This window comes from Akanthomyces muscarius, assembly GCF_028009165.1.
Source record: "Akanthomyces muscarius strain Ve6 chromosome Unknown contig_16, whole genome shotgun sequence".
Lineage (NCBI taxonomy): Eukaryota > Fungi > Ascomycota > Sordariomycetes > Hypocreales > Cordycipitaceae > Akanthomyces > Akanthomyces muscarius.
This window is the reverse complement of record NW_026611617.1, coordinates 1,257,558-1,273,254: the sequence shown is the minus strand read 5'-3', so window position 1 is coordinate 1,273,254 and position 15,697 is coordinate 1,257,558. Positions and strand designations below refer to the sequence as shown.

The 15,697-nt window shown below is 34.6% G+C and overlaps 1 protein-coding gene across 1 annotated transcript; it reads left to right on the top strand.

Annotated features, from left to right (window-relative positions):
• Positions 1-12,897: 12,897 nt before the first annotated feature.
• On the top strand, positions 12,898-14,300 carry LMH87_008467 (uncharacterized protein; the record flags this gene model as incomplete). Its single annotated transcript, XM_056198730.1, has 2 exons — positions 12,898-14,177; positions 14,252-14,300. The coding sequence occupies 2 exons, from the start codon at positions 12,898-12,900 to the stop codon at positions 14,298-14,300; spliced, it is 1,329 nt and encodes a 442-aa protein (XP_056057568.1).
• Positions 14,301-15,697: the final 1,397 nt, after the last annotated feature.

Genomic DNA, 15,697 nt, shown 5'->3' with positions numbered 1-15,697 from the left:
ATTAAGTATTTTAATAAATATATAAAAGATTAAAAAAAGGGTAGTTATTATCTCCTAATTCTAAATAGCTATAAAAGTTACTACTTAACTACTTTTAAGCTTTTCTACTAAAAGAAAAATATTATTACCTTTTATATACCTATATATTTTTCTTATATATTCTAACTTTTAGATATTAGCTATTTTAGTTTACTAAAAAAGACTTATAGGTAATAAATTAAAGGTCTTATAAAGACTAGTATTATATATATTACTATAAAAGACTTCTTTTTTATATTTTTTAATACTTTTAATAAGTTTATTATAAAAGAAAATATTTAAAGTAGTTTTTAAGGTACTAGAATTACCTATTTTAATTTTAAAAAGGTTATTTCTATTTTAGAACTTTAGTTTATAATATTAAGTCTTTTAAACTTATATTTAAGATTAGCTAAATCTTAGGTCTTTTAGATACTAAGTATAGTAAATAAAGTGATTTTATAGTCTTTAATTTTAAAAAAATAAATTACTAATTACTTAAATAGCTTTTTAACTAAAAGTCTTAATATACTTAATAATTTTAAAAAAAGTATAATATAGTTTATAAGTAGGCCATCTAAGTAAGTAAGCTACCTTCTAAGACCTTATAATAGAAAATATACTTTAATAAACTAAAATAAAATCTAGTTTATAAATATTAATTATAATTATCTAAAGAAATGATTTTTATTATTTTTTTATATATCTTAGAATTATAGCTAATTTTACTATAATTATTATAGTACTAATAGTATAATTTAGGCTATATTAATAGACCTAGACTTTTAGACTTATTATATCTTCTTTAACCCTTCTCTTATAACTAAGTAGTTAAATTTTTACTAGCTTTTAAAGTAAAATATCTTCTAGTTTATAAGTATTTTTTTTTATATATTAGTACTAAAAAAGTTATATATTTATTATTTTTAACTTATTAATTTATTCTTATATTAATATTATCTATTATATTACTTTTATTATATATTTTAATAATTAAAAGATATTTATAATAATTTTACTTAAAGAGCTACTCTAATAGATCCTTATCCTTTTTTTAATATATTCTATTTAAAATAAAGCCTCTATTAGGTTATTAGGGGTTTTTAGAAGTTAGGGAAGTTCTTAACTATTAGTAATACTAGTGTTATAGACTAGCCCTAGGGCGTCTGTGAATAGGCGTTATAATTGTTATTAACTCTCTTAAAGAGAAGAAAGAGAAGAAATAGGAAGATAGCGAGCCCTTCCTGTTTTATAGTAGTCTAGGTTTTATACGAAGTTAGTATAGAGTTTAACTAGGGTCTTAGCGAAGTCAACCCTAAGCTCAGCTAGCTAACACTTAACCTATACTATCTTAGTTATAATAGTAGGCTAAAGCCTAGTACCTTTATAACTAGAAGGTAGTAAAGTCTATAACTTTATATTAAGTTATAAAATAATATATTTTAAATTAAAAGGATAAATCTTAGTACTTTAAAAACTACTAAAGATATTTAATTTAGTTATAAAAGCTTTATATATTAAATAAACTATAAAGAGAAATTCTTTTTTAATAATATAAATAACTTTAATATATATTAAATTATTAACTATATTATTATATATATATTTTAATAGCTAAAAATAGGTAATATCTAATAGTAAGAATATATATAATAAATAAGTAGGTATATCTAATATAATTATATTATTTACCTTATAATATAACTTAAAATCTATAAAGTAATAACTTTTATACCTATTAAGGATTAATAGCTTATATTTACTAATTCTTTTAGTTTTTATATATAGATTAAAATATTTAAGTTATTTTAAGTACTTTTTATTTATAGTCTATCTATTTTTAGTAGTAAAAATAGTTTAGTTATAAAATAAAAAGCTATTTTTATATTAAAAAAAGAGATAGGTTTTACTTATAATAATAATAATAAATATAGAAATAATAATACTAATTATACTAATATACTTTATTATTATTACCTAAATATAATTTTCTTATTATATTTTCTAACCTTTTTAATATCTTTTTATACTTATAATAACTATTTTAAATAATATTTAGCCTATTATAAAGCCTATCTTATTAAAATTATAAATCTCTCCCTTTTATATATATTATATTTTATAATAGTATTTTCTATAAGTTAAAACTAGTCTTAATATTACTTTAGATTTTTATATTAAACTCTTTAATAATTAATTTAATATAATAAATATATAATAAGTTCTAAATATTACTTAATAAAGTTTATAAATTAGTATCTCTTAATTAGAATATTATATTTAAGTTTTAATTAATAGTTAATTATAACTTCTATATTATATAAGTAAGATAGCTAAAATTATATATCTAGATTAAGAATATATTAAATAAAGAGATTTTCTTCTTTATTTATTAATTTTTAAGAGTATATTATTATATTAGTTTAGTTTAATTATTCTTATTAATAATATATTAATATTATTTATAATATATTATAAATATAAATTATACTTTAAAATAATAATATAAAGTCTTTTTTTAAAGCCTTAAGGGTATTAATAATATCTTTTTTATTTAAAGTTAAAACTATTTTATCTTATTAAGTTAATAGAGTTTAAATATAATTAATTAAAAAATAATATAAAGTAGTTTACTTACTTAAATAGCTTACTTACTTATAAACTATATTAATAGTTATTATATATAAGGTTATATCTTTATATACTTAAATATAAGGCTTTAAAACTATAAATAAGCTAGTTAGTAAGTATTAGTAGGCTAAAAAAATAAGGCTATAAATTAAAAGATCTCTTTTTATATAAGATATAAGAGATTTAAAAGAATAAATAGATATTAATACTTAAATAAAGGATAAAATATAAGCTTATAGTTATTATAAAGTAAGGGTTAAAATATATAGTTAGTAATATAATATATATAACTAGACTAGCTATAATATATATACTTATATTATAGATATAGATATTAGTAAAAAAGAGGATTTTAATTAATTTTAGATATTCTTCTATATTATAATTAAGTTATTAATAGTTAAAGGGTAAAAGGTTAGAGAATATAGGCGACTTACTTATTTAAGCGACTTATTTATTAACTATATTACTTATAATAAGTATTAGAACTTTCTTACTAATTTCTATATATTTATATTTTAATACTCTATAAAGTTAATATCTATTAAGTAAAGAATATCTTTATACCTTTAACCTTTTATTTAGTATATATATTTATTAGTTTAAAGTTAATTATATATATATATATATAGCTTATATTTATATTTAGGACTAGATTATAGTGTTTTAATTATATAAGGCCTAAAATAATAGTATAAGCTAATAAGAGGATAATATAAAATAATATTAGAAAAGACTAGTTATTAATATTAATACTTATTTATATTATATAAGAGACTATAAACTTAAAGCCTTTTTTTACTATTAATTAGATATTCTATTTAATAGGTAAGGGTATAAGTTAAAGGCCTAATTACTTAGTTATACTCTCTTAAATAGCTTTATAATAGTTATAATTTAAGTCTATAAGAATATTAAGTAATATAAAAGCCTCTAATATAACTAGTATTAGGAAGGGTTAGGTATTTATTCTTTTTTCTACCTACTTTTAAACTATTTTATTTTATAATTTAATACTTAGTATATTATTTAAGACTAACTATTCTAATTACTTTAAGAGAAGACTTTTCTTTAAGGTTTATTATTTTCTAAACTTATAGTAGATTTATTAGGTTCTAAGCTAGTATTAGGTTAATTAATATCTATTAGGGGGAGGGCCTATATAAACTTATATTCCTTAATATAGTACTTATTTTACTTATATTTAAGATAGGTATTAGATTCTTATTATACCTATATAATTTCTTATAAAACCTATAAAGCTTATTTCTACCCTAAGTTACTTTAAGTATTAGGAATTATAGTTTAAAGAGGTATTAAGAGTATATTAATTCCTATTATAGTAAAATCCCCTTTATAATTAATATAATATTAGTTTCTCTTATTTAAAGGTAGTTTTAATATTACTTTAATTTAGTAAGATTCTTACTTAATAATAAGGGATTATAGTTATTATATAGTAGTATTATAATAGCTTTTAGAAACCTTTTAGCTAATAGTAAGATATCTTATAGTGTCTAAAAGTGTAGGATAAAGTTTATTTAGTTTAATATTATCTATTTATAATAGACCTTCTATTAAGGCTAGCTATTACTTAAAGTAGATATAGAACTTAAAAAAAGACTCTTATTCCTTTTATTATAGTTAACTAATTCTATTTAAAGTAAGTTTTTATTAATATAAGTTATTAAATACTCTACTTAAATAATAAAGGAAATTATATAGATTTATATTACTATATTAGCCGCCCTTTTTAAAGTATATAGTAACTATTTATTAGTTAGTTAGACTAAGGTTATTCTAAATATATATAAACTAAGACTTTAATAGACTAATAAAGTCTATATTAATTTCTAGTTTATACTTAATTACCTTTTTCTAACCTTAGAATAAATCTAATTTACTATTATACTTCTTTTTAGGTAAGAGAGGTTTCCTTTTAGATATATAGGTATTATTATTTAGTTAGATTAGGGGGCCTGTCAGGGCACCCGCAGGGCACGTTGGTTGGTAGGAGGTTATAGGCAACCAGAGGTATTACGTGCGAAGAAGCTACTATATAGCTGCGGGCTGCCGACGAGGGAGTAGCGAGGAGGCAGCGATAATTCCACTATCATTCTAAAAACCTAAGGATCATCTAGTGACTGAAGCTCTTCGCCGATAGCACCTTATAGGATTATCGCTACTACCTAGCATATAGGACGCCGAACTACTTACAGCACTATGACCGAACAAATTATTACCTCGCTATAAGTAAGCGGAGAGACCGCCGTGAGAGCGCAACGAACAACATCGCCAGTTCAGTCCGACCTACCAGGCAGCATGGTAAGCACGGCCATCAGCTTAATGACAGCGGAGGAGATACGAGTTAGCATCTAGAAAGCAGTGGAGGAACAGAAACGAGCATAGCTAGCAGCATACTATGAGTAGCTGGCAAAAGGGCAGCTAATCGCGGTAACTCTAGAATTGGAAAACCTCTTAAAGGAACCAATTCGCAGGAAACGCGCGGCGACAACGAAGCTCCCCAGCGCAGTATTCACCGGACGATCGTTCTAGGAGTATATGAGCTTTATAGTCACCTTATAAACGCACTTCCAGGCGCACGCGGAAGACTATATAGATGACCTCGATAGGGTAATACACGCAGCACAGTGTCTACAAGGAGAGGCGTAGACGCGATGGGCCCGCTACTTCACTACGACTTTACAGGGAACTTACAGGGGAGTTACCTGGGAAGACTTCGACATCTAGTGTAAAGAAGAACTGGGGGATAAAAACGTCAGGGCACGGCGAGCGACCCGCGACCTCCTAAGGTATAAACATAACACTAATGAGCCGGTGAGGAAGTATCTACGTCGAATGGAGAACGCCGTAATGGAGCTGCTAGATCCTCTACCCCTTAGCTTCTAAATCATAATGGCTCTAGAGGGACTTAGTTATAGGCTCTAAACGGCGATAAGCAGTAGCAGCGATCCTATAACGTGGAAGGAGCTAGAGTCCTGTGCAGAGAACACTAAAAGAGCGGTGGGCATAACCCTACAAGCTGAGATAATCCTGAGGCCTTGACCCGCCACGTTAGATGAAAATAAGCTACGAAGTAACCAGAACGCTATAGATACGCCGCGTATTAGCAGGGACTTCTCTATAGGATGTTTCAAATGTGGGGGCAACTACTTATAAAGAAACTACTCTGTAGATAATTACACTATCTATAGAGGAGGAAGTTATACTACTAATAAGTATAGGGATTGGCTGAAAATTACTAGGGTGAAGCGGATAGCTTAGAGTGAGGACACAGCGACGTACCTAAATAATAGCCCAATTAAGAACCGCTAGACAGAGGAGACATAATAGGATAAGGTCCACTATTAAATCTACCCTCGATATAAGGTCGTAGCGAAGGCGCAAATAAGACACGGCTAGGAAGAAGTGACAGTAATGATTGACATAGGGAGCGATCTAAATATTATCGACGAGCGTATAGTGGAAGGATCGGAAGTCCGTAGCTTCCTTAAACCGACCGTACTAACACATCCTTTAACTAAAAAAGGAGTCTAGGCAAACGGGGAAGTTACTAAAACGCTACAAGTTATAGACGACCTTAGGCGCAGAAAGGAGATATGAGTTCCCTTCTTAGTTATAACATCCTTAGAGGACTTTATCCTCAGTTAGTAATAGATCAGAGAACAAAACGTTTTAATCTATAGCGGCCTAGACTATTAGAACTATGGCATTAATATGAAAGATATCAAGATAGTATCGAACTCGAAAGGAGCCCGAAGGGCTGTAAAGAACGCTAAATTCGGGATAATACTAGCGGTAGGCCAGCCGGACCCACCTACTATAACCATAGAAGGAATACGCGCGAGGTTACCGCGAGAATACCAGGAATTCGCAGAGCTCTTCTCACCCGAAAAAGCTGCGAAGTTGCCACCGTTACATAGGCCCACACACGCCATCGAACTAGAAGACGGCAAGACGCCACTATAGGGACCTATCTACCCCCTCGCAGCGAGAGAGCTACATAAGCTACGCAACTTCATCGATAAAGGGCTAAAATAAGGATAGATCAGAAGATCTACTAGCTTAGCGGGAGCTCCTGTCTTATTCGTACCGAAGAAGGGGGGAAAACTCCGCTTATACGTTAATTATTATAGCCTTAACCAAATCACTAAGAAAAACAGGGCGCCACTACCCCTAATCACAGAAATAATTAATCGACTATAGGGCGCTAAGTTCTACACCAAGCTGGACATAAAAGACGCGTATAGGCGGCTAAGAATCCACAAGGGCGACGAGTAGAAGACGGCATTTCGCTATCGATTCGGACACTTTAAGTACTTGGTATTGCTATTTGGGCTAACCGGAGCGCCTGTGTCATTTTAAGAATACGTTAATACTACCCTACACGAGGATATCAATTATATCTGTATTATATACCTAGACGACATTTTAGTCTTTAGTAGGGACCCCGCAGACTATTCGCAGCACGTTCGCTAGGTCCTCGTAAAGCTACGTAAGGCTGGACTATTTTTGAACTTAGAAAAGTGTGAGTTTAACATAAACACAGTCAAATTCCTTAGCTTTATTATTAAACCGGGTAAAATCGAAATAGATCTAGAACACGTTAAAGGAGTGGCGAACTAGCCGCGACCTACTACCATCAAAGAAATCCAGGTATTCGTAGGGTTCATAAATTTCTATAGGCGATTTATTAAGAACTTCAACAAGATCGCGGCACCTCTAACGGAAAAAACAAAGGGAGGCGTACTAGCGAAATTCACGCTAAATATCCGCGAATTACAGGCATTCCAGCACCTTAAGCTATTATTCAGGAAAGCGCCCGTACTCACGCAGTTCGATCCAAAAGCCCGCACACACGTAGAAACAGACGCGTCGGACTTCGCGATCAGAGCAATACTATCATAATTACAGGGAACTCGCTAGCATCCCGTAGCGTTTTTATTAAGGAAGTTACGAGGAGCCGAACTAAATTACTAAACACCAGATACAGAGATGCTGGCAATTTTGGTGGCATTCCGCCAGTGGAGACACTACCTAGTCTACCCGGTAGCAACTATTGACGTTATCACAGACCACCTGAACCACAGCTATCTCGCGGAGAAGAAGACGCTGTCACACAGGCAAGTAGCAGTAATGGACGAACTATCTCTATATGACTTCAGAATCATTTTTAGACCAGGTAAGTATAACCCCGCGGATGCTTTATCGCGCCGAGCGGACCACGAAATAGATGCAAATAAGCTACGTGTGGAACAACTACTACCGCGATTCTTAAACCGTTTTATACAAACAGGGAACAACAGGTATAACGTAAGAATTCGCCGTACTAGGGCGAGCCAGAGGAGCACCCAGGTGGCCGAGAGCGATGAGCAGCCAGAGAACGCGCCGTAAAGAAGCAGTGATAACACAGACAACGCACTAAGCGAGAAAACGCTATAAGAGCAGCTGCTAGCGGCCTAACAAGGAGACGTCTTTATTAAGCGAACCAGGAAAGCACTATGTGATAGCGGCGAGGAAGACCTGAGAATCCAGGGAGTCCACTAGGCGGTAAACGTGGCAGGCCTCTTAGTGAATAGGGGGAGAATCTACGTGCCACTTAGAGAGAGGGTAGAGATCTTATAATTATACCATAATAACCTCACTACGGGACACTAGGGAACTCGCCGGACACTACATAAAGTAGCTATGTCTTTCTTCTAGCAGGGAATAAGACGTGATATTAACATATATGTAAAACACTATCACGTGTGTTAAATAACAAAACCCAGAACGTATCGACCTTATAGCCTCCTTACACTATTACCGCCGCTATCTCGCCTGTTCGAAGAAATATTAATAGACCTTATTACCGGATTACCAGAATAATAGGGGCAACATAGTAAATATAACGCGATACTAGTAATAGTAGATAGGGCGACGCGATATAACATCTATATCGCTACAAACACACACCTATCTAGCGATAGACTCACGGAAATCTTCTATAAGAAAATTATCGCGGTATATAGAGCACCTAAAGGTATTGTCTTAGACCGAGGTAGTATCTTTATATCCGGCTTTTGGAGAAGCTTCTGCTACCTTATGGCGTGCAAGCGGCGACTTAGTGTCGCATTCCACCCACAAACAGACGGCCTAACAGAACGTATGAATCAGGCGCTAGAACACTACCTGCGCGTATTCTACAACACTGAATAGACCGATTGGGTTGAAAAACTATCTATAGCACAATTCGCTTATAACACAAGCTGGCAAGCAGCAATCCGTAATATACCTGCGAAGTTGCTGCTAGGCTACACGCCTACCCACCCTTTAGTACCCACCCTAGATACAGGCAATGTATAAGCCTAGGAACGCATAAAAGAAATACTTATCGTATACAAAAACGCTGCGAAATGCATATAAGAAGCTAACAAGTAGTATGCAAGATACTATAATAATAAAAAGCAGCCTAAAGAATATAAGGCAGGGGACTAGGTATTACTGTCAATAAAAAATCTGAAACTAACACGACCTACCCGCAAACTCGTAGAGAAGTACGCGGGACCTTTTTAGATCATCTTAGCGATCAGGACAGCTAAACGAGTATATAAACTGGACCTACCCTAGGGCTTAAGAATTTATAACGTGTTTAACATGTCTAGCCTTAAACTATATAATCGCCGTAAGAGTATAGCGCTAGATGTGCGAGCCCCGTTTAAGAACGATGACAAGTACGTGGTCGAAGAAATCATAAGGCACAAATATAACAGCAAATAAAGGCTCTTTAAAGTAAAATAGGAGGGCTATAGTGACACAGAAAACTCCTAGGTTAAGCGCAGCGACTTTACAGATCTAACGCTACCTAAAAAGTACAAGCTAAGGCTATAGCCCTAACTACGAATTAAGTTTATAGAGTAAAAGAGGCGAGGGAGAAGTGAAAAAGAAGCGGGGAAAAATAGCGACTTTTATTAATAAATTTATCGCTACGAACACGCCATAAAGACAGTTCGAGCTCAAATCGAGCTCGCAGTATTAAAACTCCACTTTTCTTAAAAACACTTTTACCTAAGGGCCAGCGACAACACAATAAGGGCGCAGCGCCTACTCCTCCTCCTCCTCCTTGTCATCCTAACCGAAATCCGGCAGGGCCGGCACCGGCGGGACCTCGATATCGAGATCTGCCTACACACAAGTTAGCTTCGAAGACGCTACGAGAAAGTAGCAAACTTACAGCCATAGCGGCGGCGACGACGCCCTGGTAGTGGGCCATTCTCGCGCAGAAAATCTGCGCGCGCGCAGCGGCGTCAGCGCGAGCGCCCCGGTCCGCAGCAGCGTCGGCGCGGCGCTTCAGACCCCGCGAGGTCGCAACGACCTCGTCGGTACAACCCAGCACCTTCCAAGCCTGGGTTAAAAGACCCTCGAGAACAGGGCCCTAGCGGCGAGTCAGCGGCGAAGGCGAAGGGAGAAAAGGAACTACTTACCGAATCACCACAGCAACAGGCAGCCCAGAGCGAGTCGAAAACTCGCTGCTCGCTCACAGTAAGCGCGACGCAAGGTTTGCCACCGTCTTAACAGCGAAAACACTTCTGCGACTTGTCTAGCTCGCGGTTAGGTCATAGGGAACTAGTAGGGAAAAGGGTACTTACTATCAGTCTGCAGATATTGATAAGGGGCACCCTTATCGATAAGCTGCCCAAGGCAGCGGCGGCACCTAGCATCCTAACTTCAATACGAGTTAGCAGCGAAAACGACGCGATAAGGAAGCACTTACAGGCTAACAATACGCAGACCCTTCTTGTTCTCGCTTATATAGAGCTGCATAGTACTAAGCAGCGAGTTAGCTATAAACCCACCTCAAACTCGCGCAGACTTACACGAAAGGGAAGGGGGCTGCGGTAGGAACGGCAGACCTACGATAAGTTAGCGAGGACCCAGCGAGGAAGCAGCGAACCTACATGATGATTTCTTTTTAAAAAAAAAAAGTTATTTAATTCTGCGCGCGAATTAGCTGCGACCTCGCCAAACCAAGCAACAAGCGAACATACAAAAAAAAAACAGCAGCGGCGGGGCGGCTAAACTTGGCAATCTGTAAATCGAGTTAGCGGCGAATAAGATAATAACGCGCAAAGTAAACGCAAAGATAATGCCAAAACGTACAATTCGAGGTTATTAAAGGAAGAAGGAAAGAAGAAGCAGGAAATCAAGTCTTCAGCAGCTATTTATTATTGTGAGAGCTCGCTAGGGCCAGCGAGGTGGCTAAGAAGGCAAGAATAAAGGTGAAAGACAGCTAAACTCGAGAATAGAAAGGAAGCGATAATACGAAGGCAAGTCACCGCGCACACACACAGAGCACACAGCGGAGGCATAAGCTAACGCTATAATGCAGGACGAACAGTACGCAATATAAGAACAAAGTGAAGCTTATTGCAAAGGAGGCTAGAAGGCGCTAGAACCGAGTTAAATAAACAACGGGCTCGCTACGAAGAAGCTTCGACTCCGTGACGTGTAAGCAGCAATACACAGGCAGTGACGACGTCACTAAGAGAAAAGTGAATTGCGAAGCGAACCCTAGCCCCGTGACCGCATAAGAGGCGAACCTCCGAGATGGAAGCAGTACGGAGTGACAGCGTACTAGCCGCGCGTATATAGGGAAGCAGAAGGAGAGAAGGCTTCGCGCCGGGACGGCGCGTGAGAAGGAAGGGCAGCCTGTCAGGGCACCCACAGGGCACGTTGGTTGGTAGGAGGTTATAGGCAACCAGAGGTATCACGTGCGAAGAAGCTACTATATAGCTGCGGGCTGCCGACGAGGGAGTAGCGAGGAGGCAGCGATAATTCCACCATCATTCTAAAAACCTAAGGATCATCTAGTGACTGAAGCTCTTCGCCGACAGCACCTTACAGGGCCTTAGGTAATATAGTAGGGTAGGTTCTTTATACTATATAGGGCTTAGAGTTATTCTTATACTACCCTTATTTAGGCTTATATAAGGGTATTTTACTCTTATAGTACTTTATTTTATTCTTAAAGAGAATAGTACTTACTTAAAGGCTCTTTATAAGTTTAGTAGCCTTCTATTATATATTTACTTAATAAAAAGAGTTAATTATTATAAACTAGCCTTAAGGTAGCTATAAATAGGTATTATAATTAGTTTTAACTCTTTTAAGGAGAGGAAGAAAAAGGAGGAGTCTTTTCTATTTTATAGTAGTTTAGGTTTTATATAGAGTTAGTGTGGAGTTTAATTAGGGTCTTAGTAAAGTCCTCCTAAAGCTTAGCTAGCCGACGCCTAACCTATACTGTCTTAGTTTTAATAGTGGGCTAAAGCCTAGTACCTTTATAAAAACCTACTATTAGCGCTATAAAAATTATAGTAAAATTAGCTATAATTCTAGGATATATAGGAAGGTAATAGATATTACTTCTTTAGTGGATTCTAAATAGTTTTTATTAACTAGAACTTTTATTCTTTTATTCTAATATATTCTAAAGTATAAGGTTATATAATATAGCCCACTTACCTATATAGCTTACTTACTTATAAACTATATGAATTATTAATTATAAAAAAGTTATTAATATTAGTTTTTTAATATTAAAAAGTATATATATTAACTATTTTAGTTTAAAAATATTATTTAATTTATTTAATAATCTTATAATAAGAAAAGAGAATAAAGAAAACTAAAAAAGTAAAAATCCTAAATATATTTTAAAATGTTATTTATATATTAACTAAAATAGTAGTAAAGTAAGTAACTATAAGATATAAGTATTATAACTATATAGTTATAATCTATCTTATAGTAATAATATAATAAGGGCTTTAGCTCGAGTCTCCTTTAGGGTCTAAACCATGACAAATTACGTCACTCCACGGGTGTCACGGCAGTGACACCTTTCTATATATCCGTGTTTCCCGCTTTCTGGCCCACTTGCCCCACATCTGGCAATCTTCCAATAGCTGTCAACATCCTATTCGTGGAAATGAAAAACACATGAGCCATTACTGTAGTAGTACAGCGGATTGCTAGAATTATTAAGGGGGATGTTTGTGAGACACGAGACGAAGAGCTTAGGCTGAGTCACGGCTTTGCCGAGTTTGGCACGGTCTTATTAATGTCACTATCGGGAAATGGACGAAAGTGAAACCCGGCGCTAAGAATGTTATATTTATATAAGGTTAACTGTTGTCTCTTTCTGATGATTCCTTTATTGCGAAAGCAGATTGTTGCACTAAAAAAGCCATGAAGTTCGCACTTGCATCCATTGTTTTTCTCTTGCGAATTGCCGTAGCGCAGGGGCAAGTGCAGGCCCCAGCCCCCGGCGGCGTCGCCCAACCCATCTCTCACGCCGATCGCATCTACACGGGAGACCAGTCGTCGAATACCATCACCGTCATACAACCTGCCACGGGAAAAGTGCTAGGTACTATCAGTCTAGGAGACACGCGTCTGGGTGCCGTGCTGAACCCGCAATACCTAAAGTCTGTCAACACACACGGACTTGGCTTCTCCAGGGACGGCAAGTATATCGTGTCACTAAGTGTGACGACGAATACGGCGACGGTAATTCGGTGCGCCGACAACAAGATCATCTCGCAAACGTACACCGACCGCAACGCTCACGAGGCTTTCTTCGCAGCCGATAACCGCACCGTCTGGGTCGGCACCCGTGGCGTTAACAACATTACTGTCATTGACGGCATCAACGGGGGTGTTATTGACCGCATTCCCTCTCAAGGTGGACCGAGCAAAGTACTGTTTAGCCCGGATGGTAGGACTGCGTATTCTAACCACATTAATGGCACCTACATCTCTATCATCGACGTGGCGAGCCGCCGTCAGACGGCGACCATTAAAGGGCTTGCGGACAAGTTTTCCTCAGATATGATGCTGTCTGCCGACGGCGACAGGCTTTGGGTCGCACACAAAATGGTTGGCAAAGTTTCAGTTATCTCACTCAAGGAGCGGAAGGTGGTTTCGGTGTTAGATACGGGAGCAGAGACGAACCACCCCAATTTTGCTGTTATCAATGGCACCACGTACGGCTTCGTGACCGTTGCTGCCACGAACGAGACCAAAATGTACGTACAGCTGGACGCAAATCAAGCACCGAAGTACGTCGGCTCCATCAAGTCCTCAGGTGTCGAGCCTCACGGCCTGTGGCCGAGCCCGGACAACTCGCGCATGTACATTCTCAACGAACATAGCGATACAGTGGACGAGGTGGATCTGACAGTTTACCCGCCCACCATTGTCAGAACGCTCAATGTCGGACAAGAAGGCCAGGCCCTCATATATGTCGCGAACGCAGTGCCGAGCGGCAGCAATGGTACCGAAAACCTAGCCCGGCAAGGCCTAATGGACAAGCCGGCCGCGAACAAGGTAGTCACACTACAAGGTGCGCACAACGGTGCAGAAAAAGGCTACAACCCATCAGCGCTCGTCACAATTCGTCAGCAAGGCGGCCTTGAGATGGTTCAAATTATTGGCCGGGACCTCTCGCTTAATAAGACGTATACATTGTTAGCGTCATGCTTAAGCTGCCGAGGCCATAAAATTCCACTCGTCGACTTTCAGCCAACTACACCTACTATAGCGGGTTGCGGAACAGCACCACAGGTTCTCGCGTTTCTAAAGTTCTTTAATGTATATAGCTTAGAGTCATTAATATTAGTAGAAGTATAAATAAGTCCTATTACTTATAATATTAAATTTAAACTAAAGGATTTTAGAGTAAACCTAGAAAAAATATTAGTATTACTAAAAAGAGTTAAAATTAGTGTGATATTAGATAATACACTTAATATATATATAATATAATACCTTAGGTACTATTAAGAGGGAAGTGAGCCTCACTTAGTGTAGACTTTTAGTATAAGTAGGGTAAAAGGGTTAGGGTTTTTAATATAAAGCTCTACTAGGCGTAGAGTACTATATAAATACTGAAAAATAATAATTTTACCTATACACACTTATACTAGCCTATATACGAATACTAACTAGAACCTAATATTAATCCCACTATTATAAATAATTTCCCTTTTTTAGCGTATTTTTATATTTTTATAAAATTATATACTTTAAGTCTATATATAGCCTATTAAAAAAGGGGCACCCTATCTATTATTATAGTAGACCTACTAGTATAGTAGTGAAGCTATACTATTATAGTTTTAATTAATTCTAATTTATTTTACTATCTAGTAGTAATATATTATAATAGATCTAACCTAACTAAAGCTAGTAGAATCTAATTATAATAGTTCCTTAACGCCTATTACTAATATAATAATTATATATACTAATATAGTTTATAAGTAAGTAAGCTACCTAAATAAGTAAGCTACTTTATATTATTTTTTAACTAACTATATTTAAATTCTATTAACTTAATAAGATAAAATAGTTTTAACTTTAAATAAAAAAGATATTATTAATACCTTTAAGGCTTTAAAAAAAGACTTTATACTATTACTTTAAAATATAGCTTATATTTATAATATATTATAAATAATACTAATATATTATTAATAAGAATAACTAAACTAAGCTAATATAATAGTATACTCTTAAAAACTAATAAATAAAGAAAAAAATCTTTTTATTTAATATATTTTTAATTTAAATATATAATCTTAGCTATCTTATTTATATAATATAAAAGCTATAACTAACTATATATTAGAGCTTAAATATAATATTTTAATTAGAAAGTATTAGTTTATAAACTTTATTAAGTAATACTTAGAACTTATTATATATTTATTATATTAAATTAACTATTAAAAAGTCTAATATAAAAATCTAAAGTAATATTAAAACTAATTTTAATTTATAAAAAATACTATTATAAAATATAGTATATAAAAAGGGGAGATTTATAACTTTAATAAGATAGACTTTATAATAAGTTATATATTATTTAAAATAGTTATTATAGATATAAAAAGATATTAAAAAGGTTAAAAAATATAAAAAGGAAATTATATTTAAATAATAATAATAAAGTATATTAGTATAGTTAGTATTATTATTCTTTTAT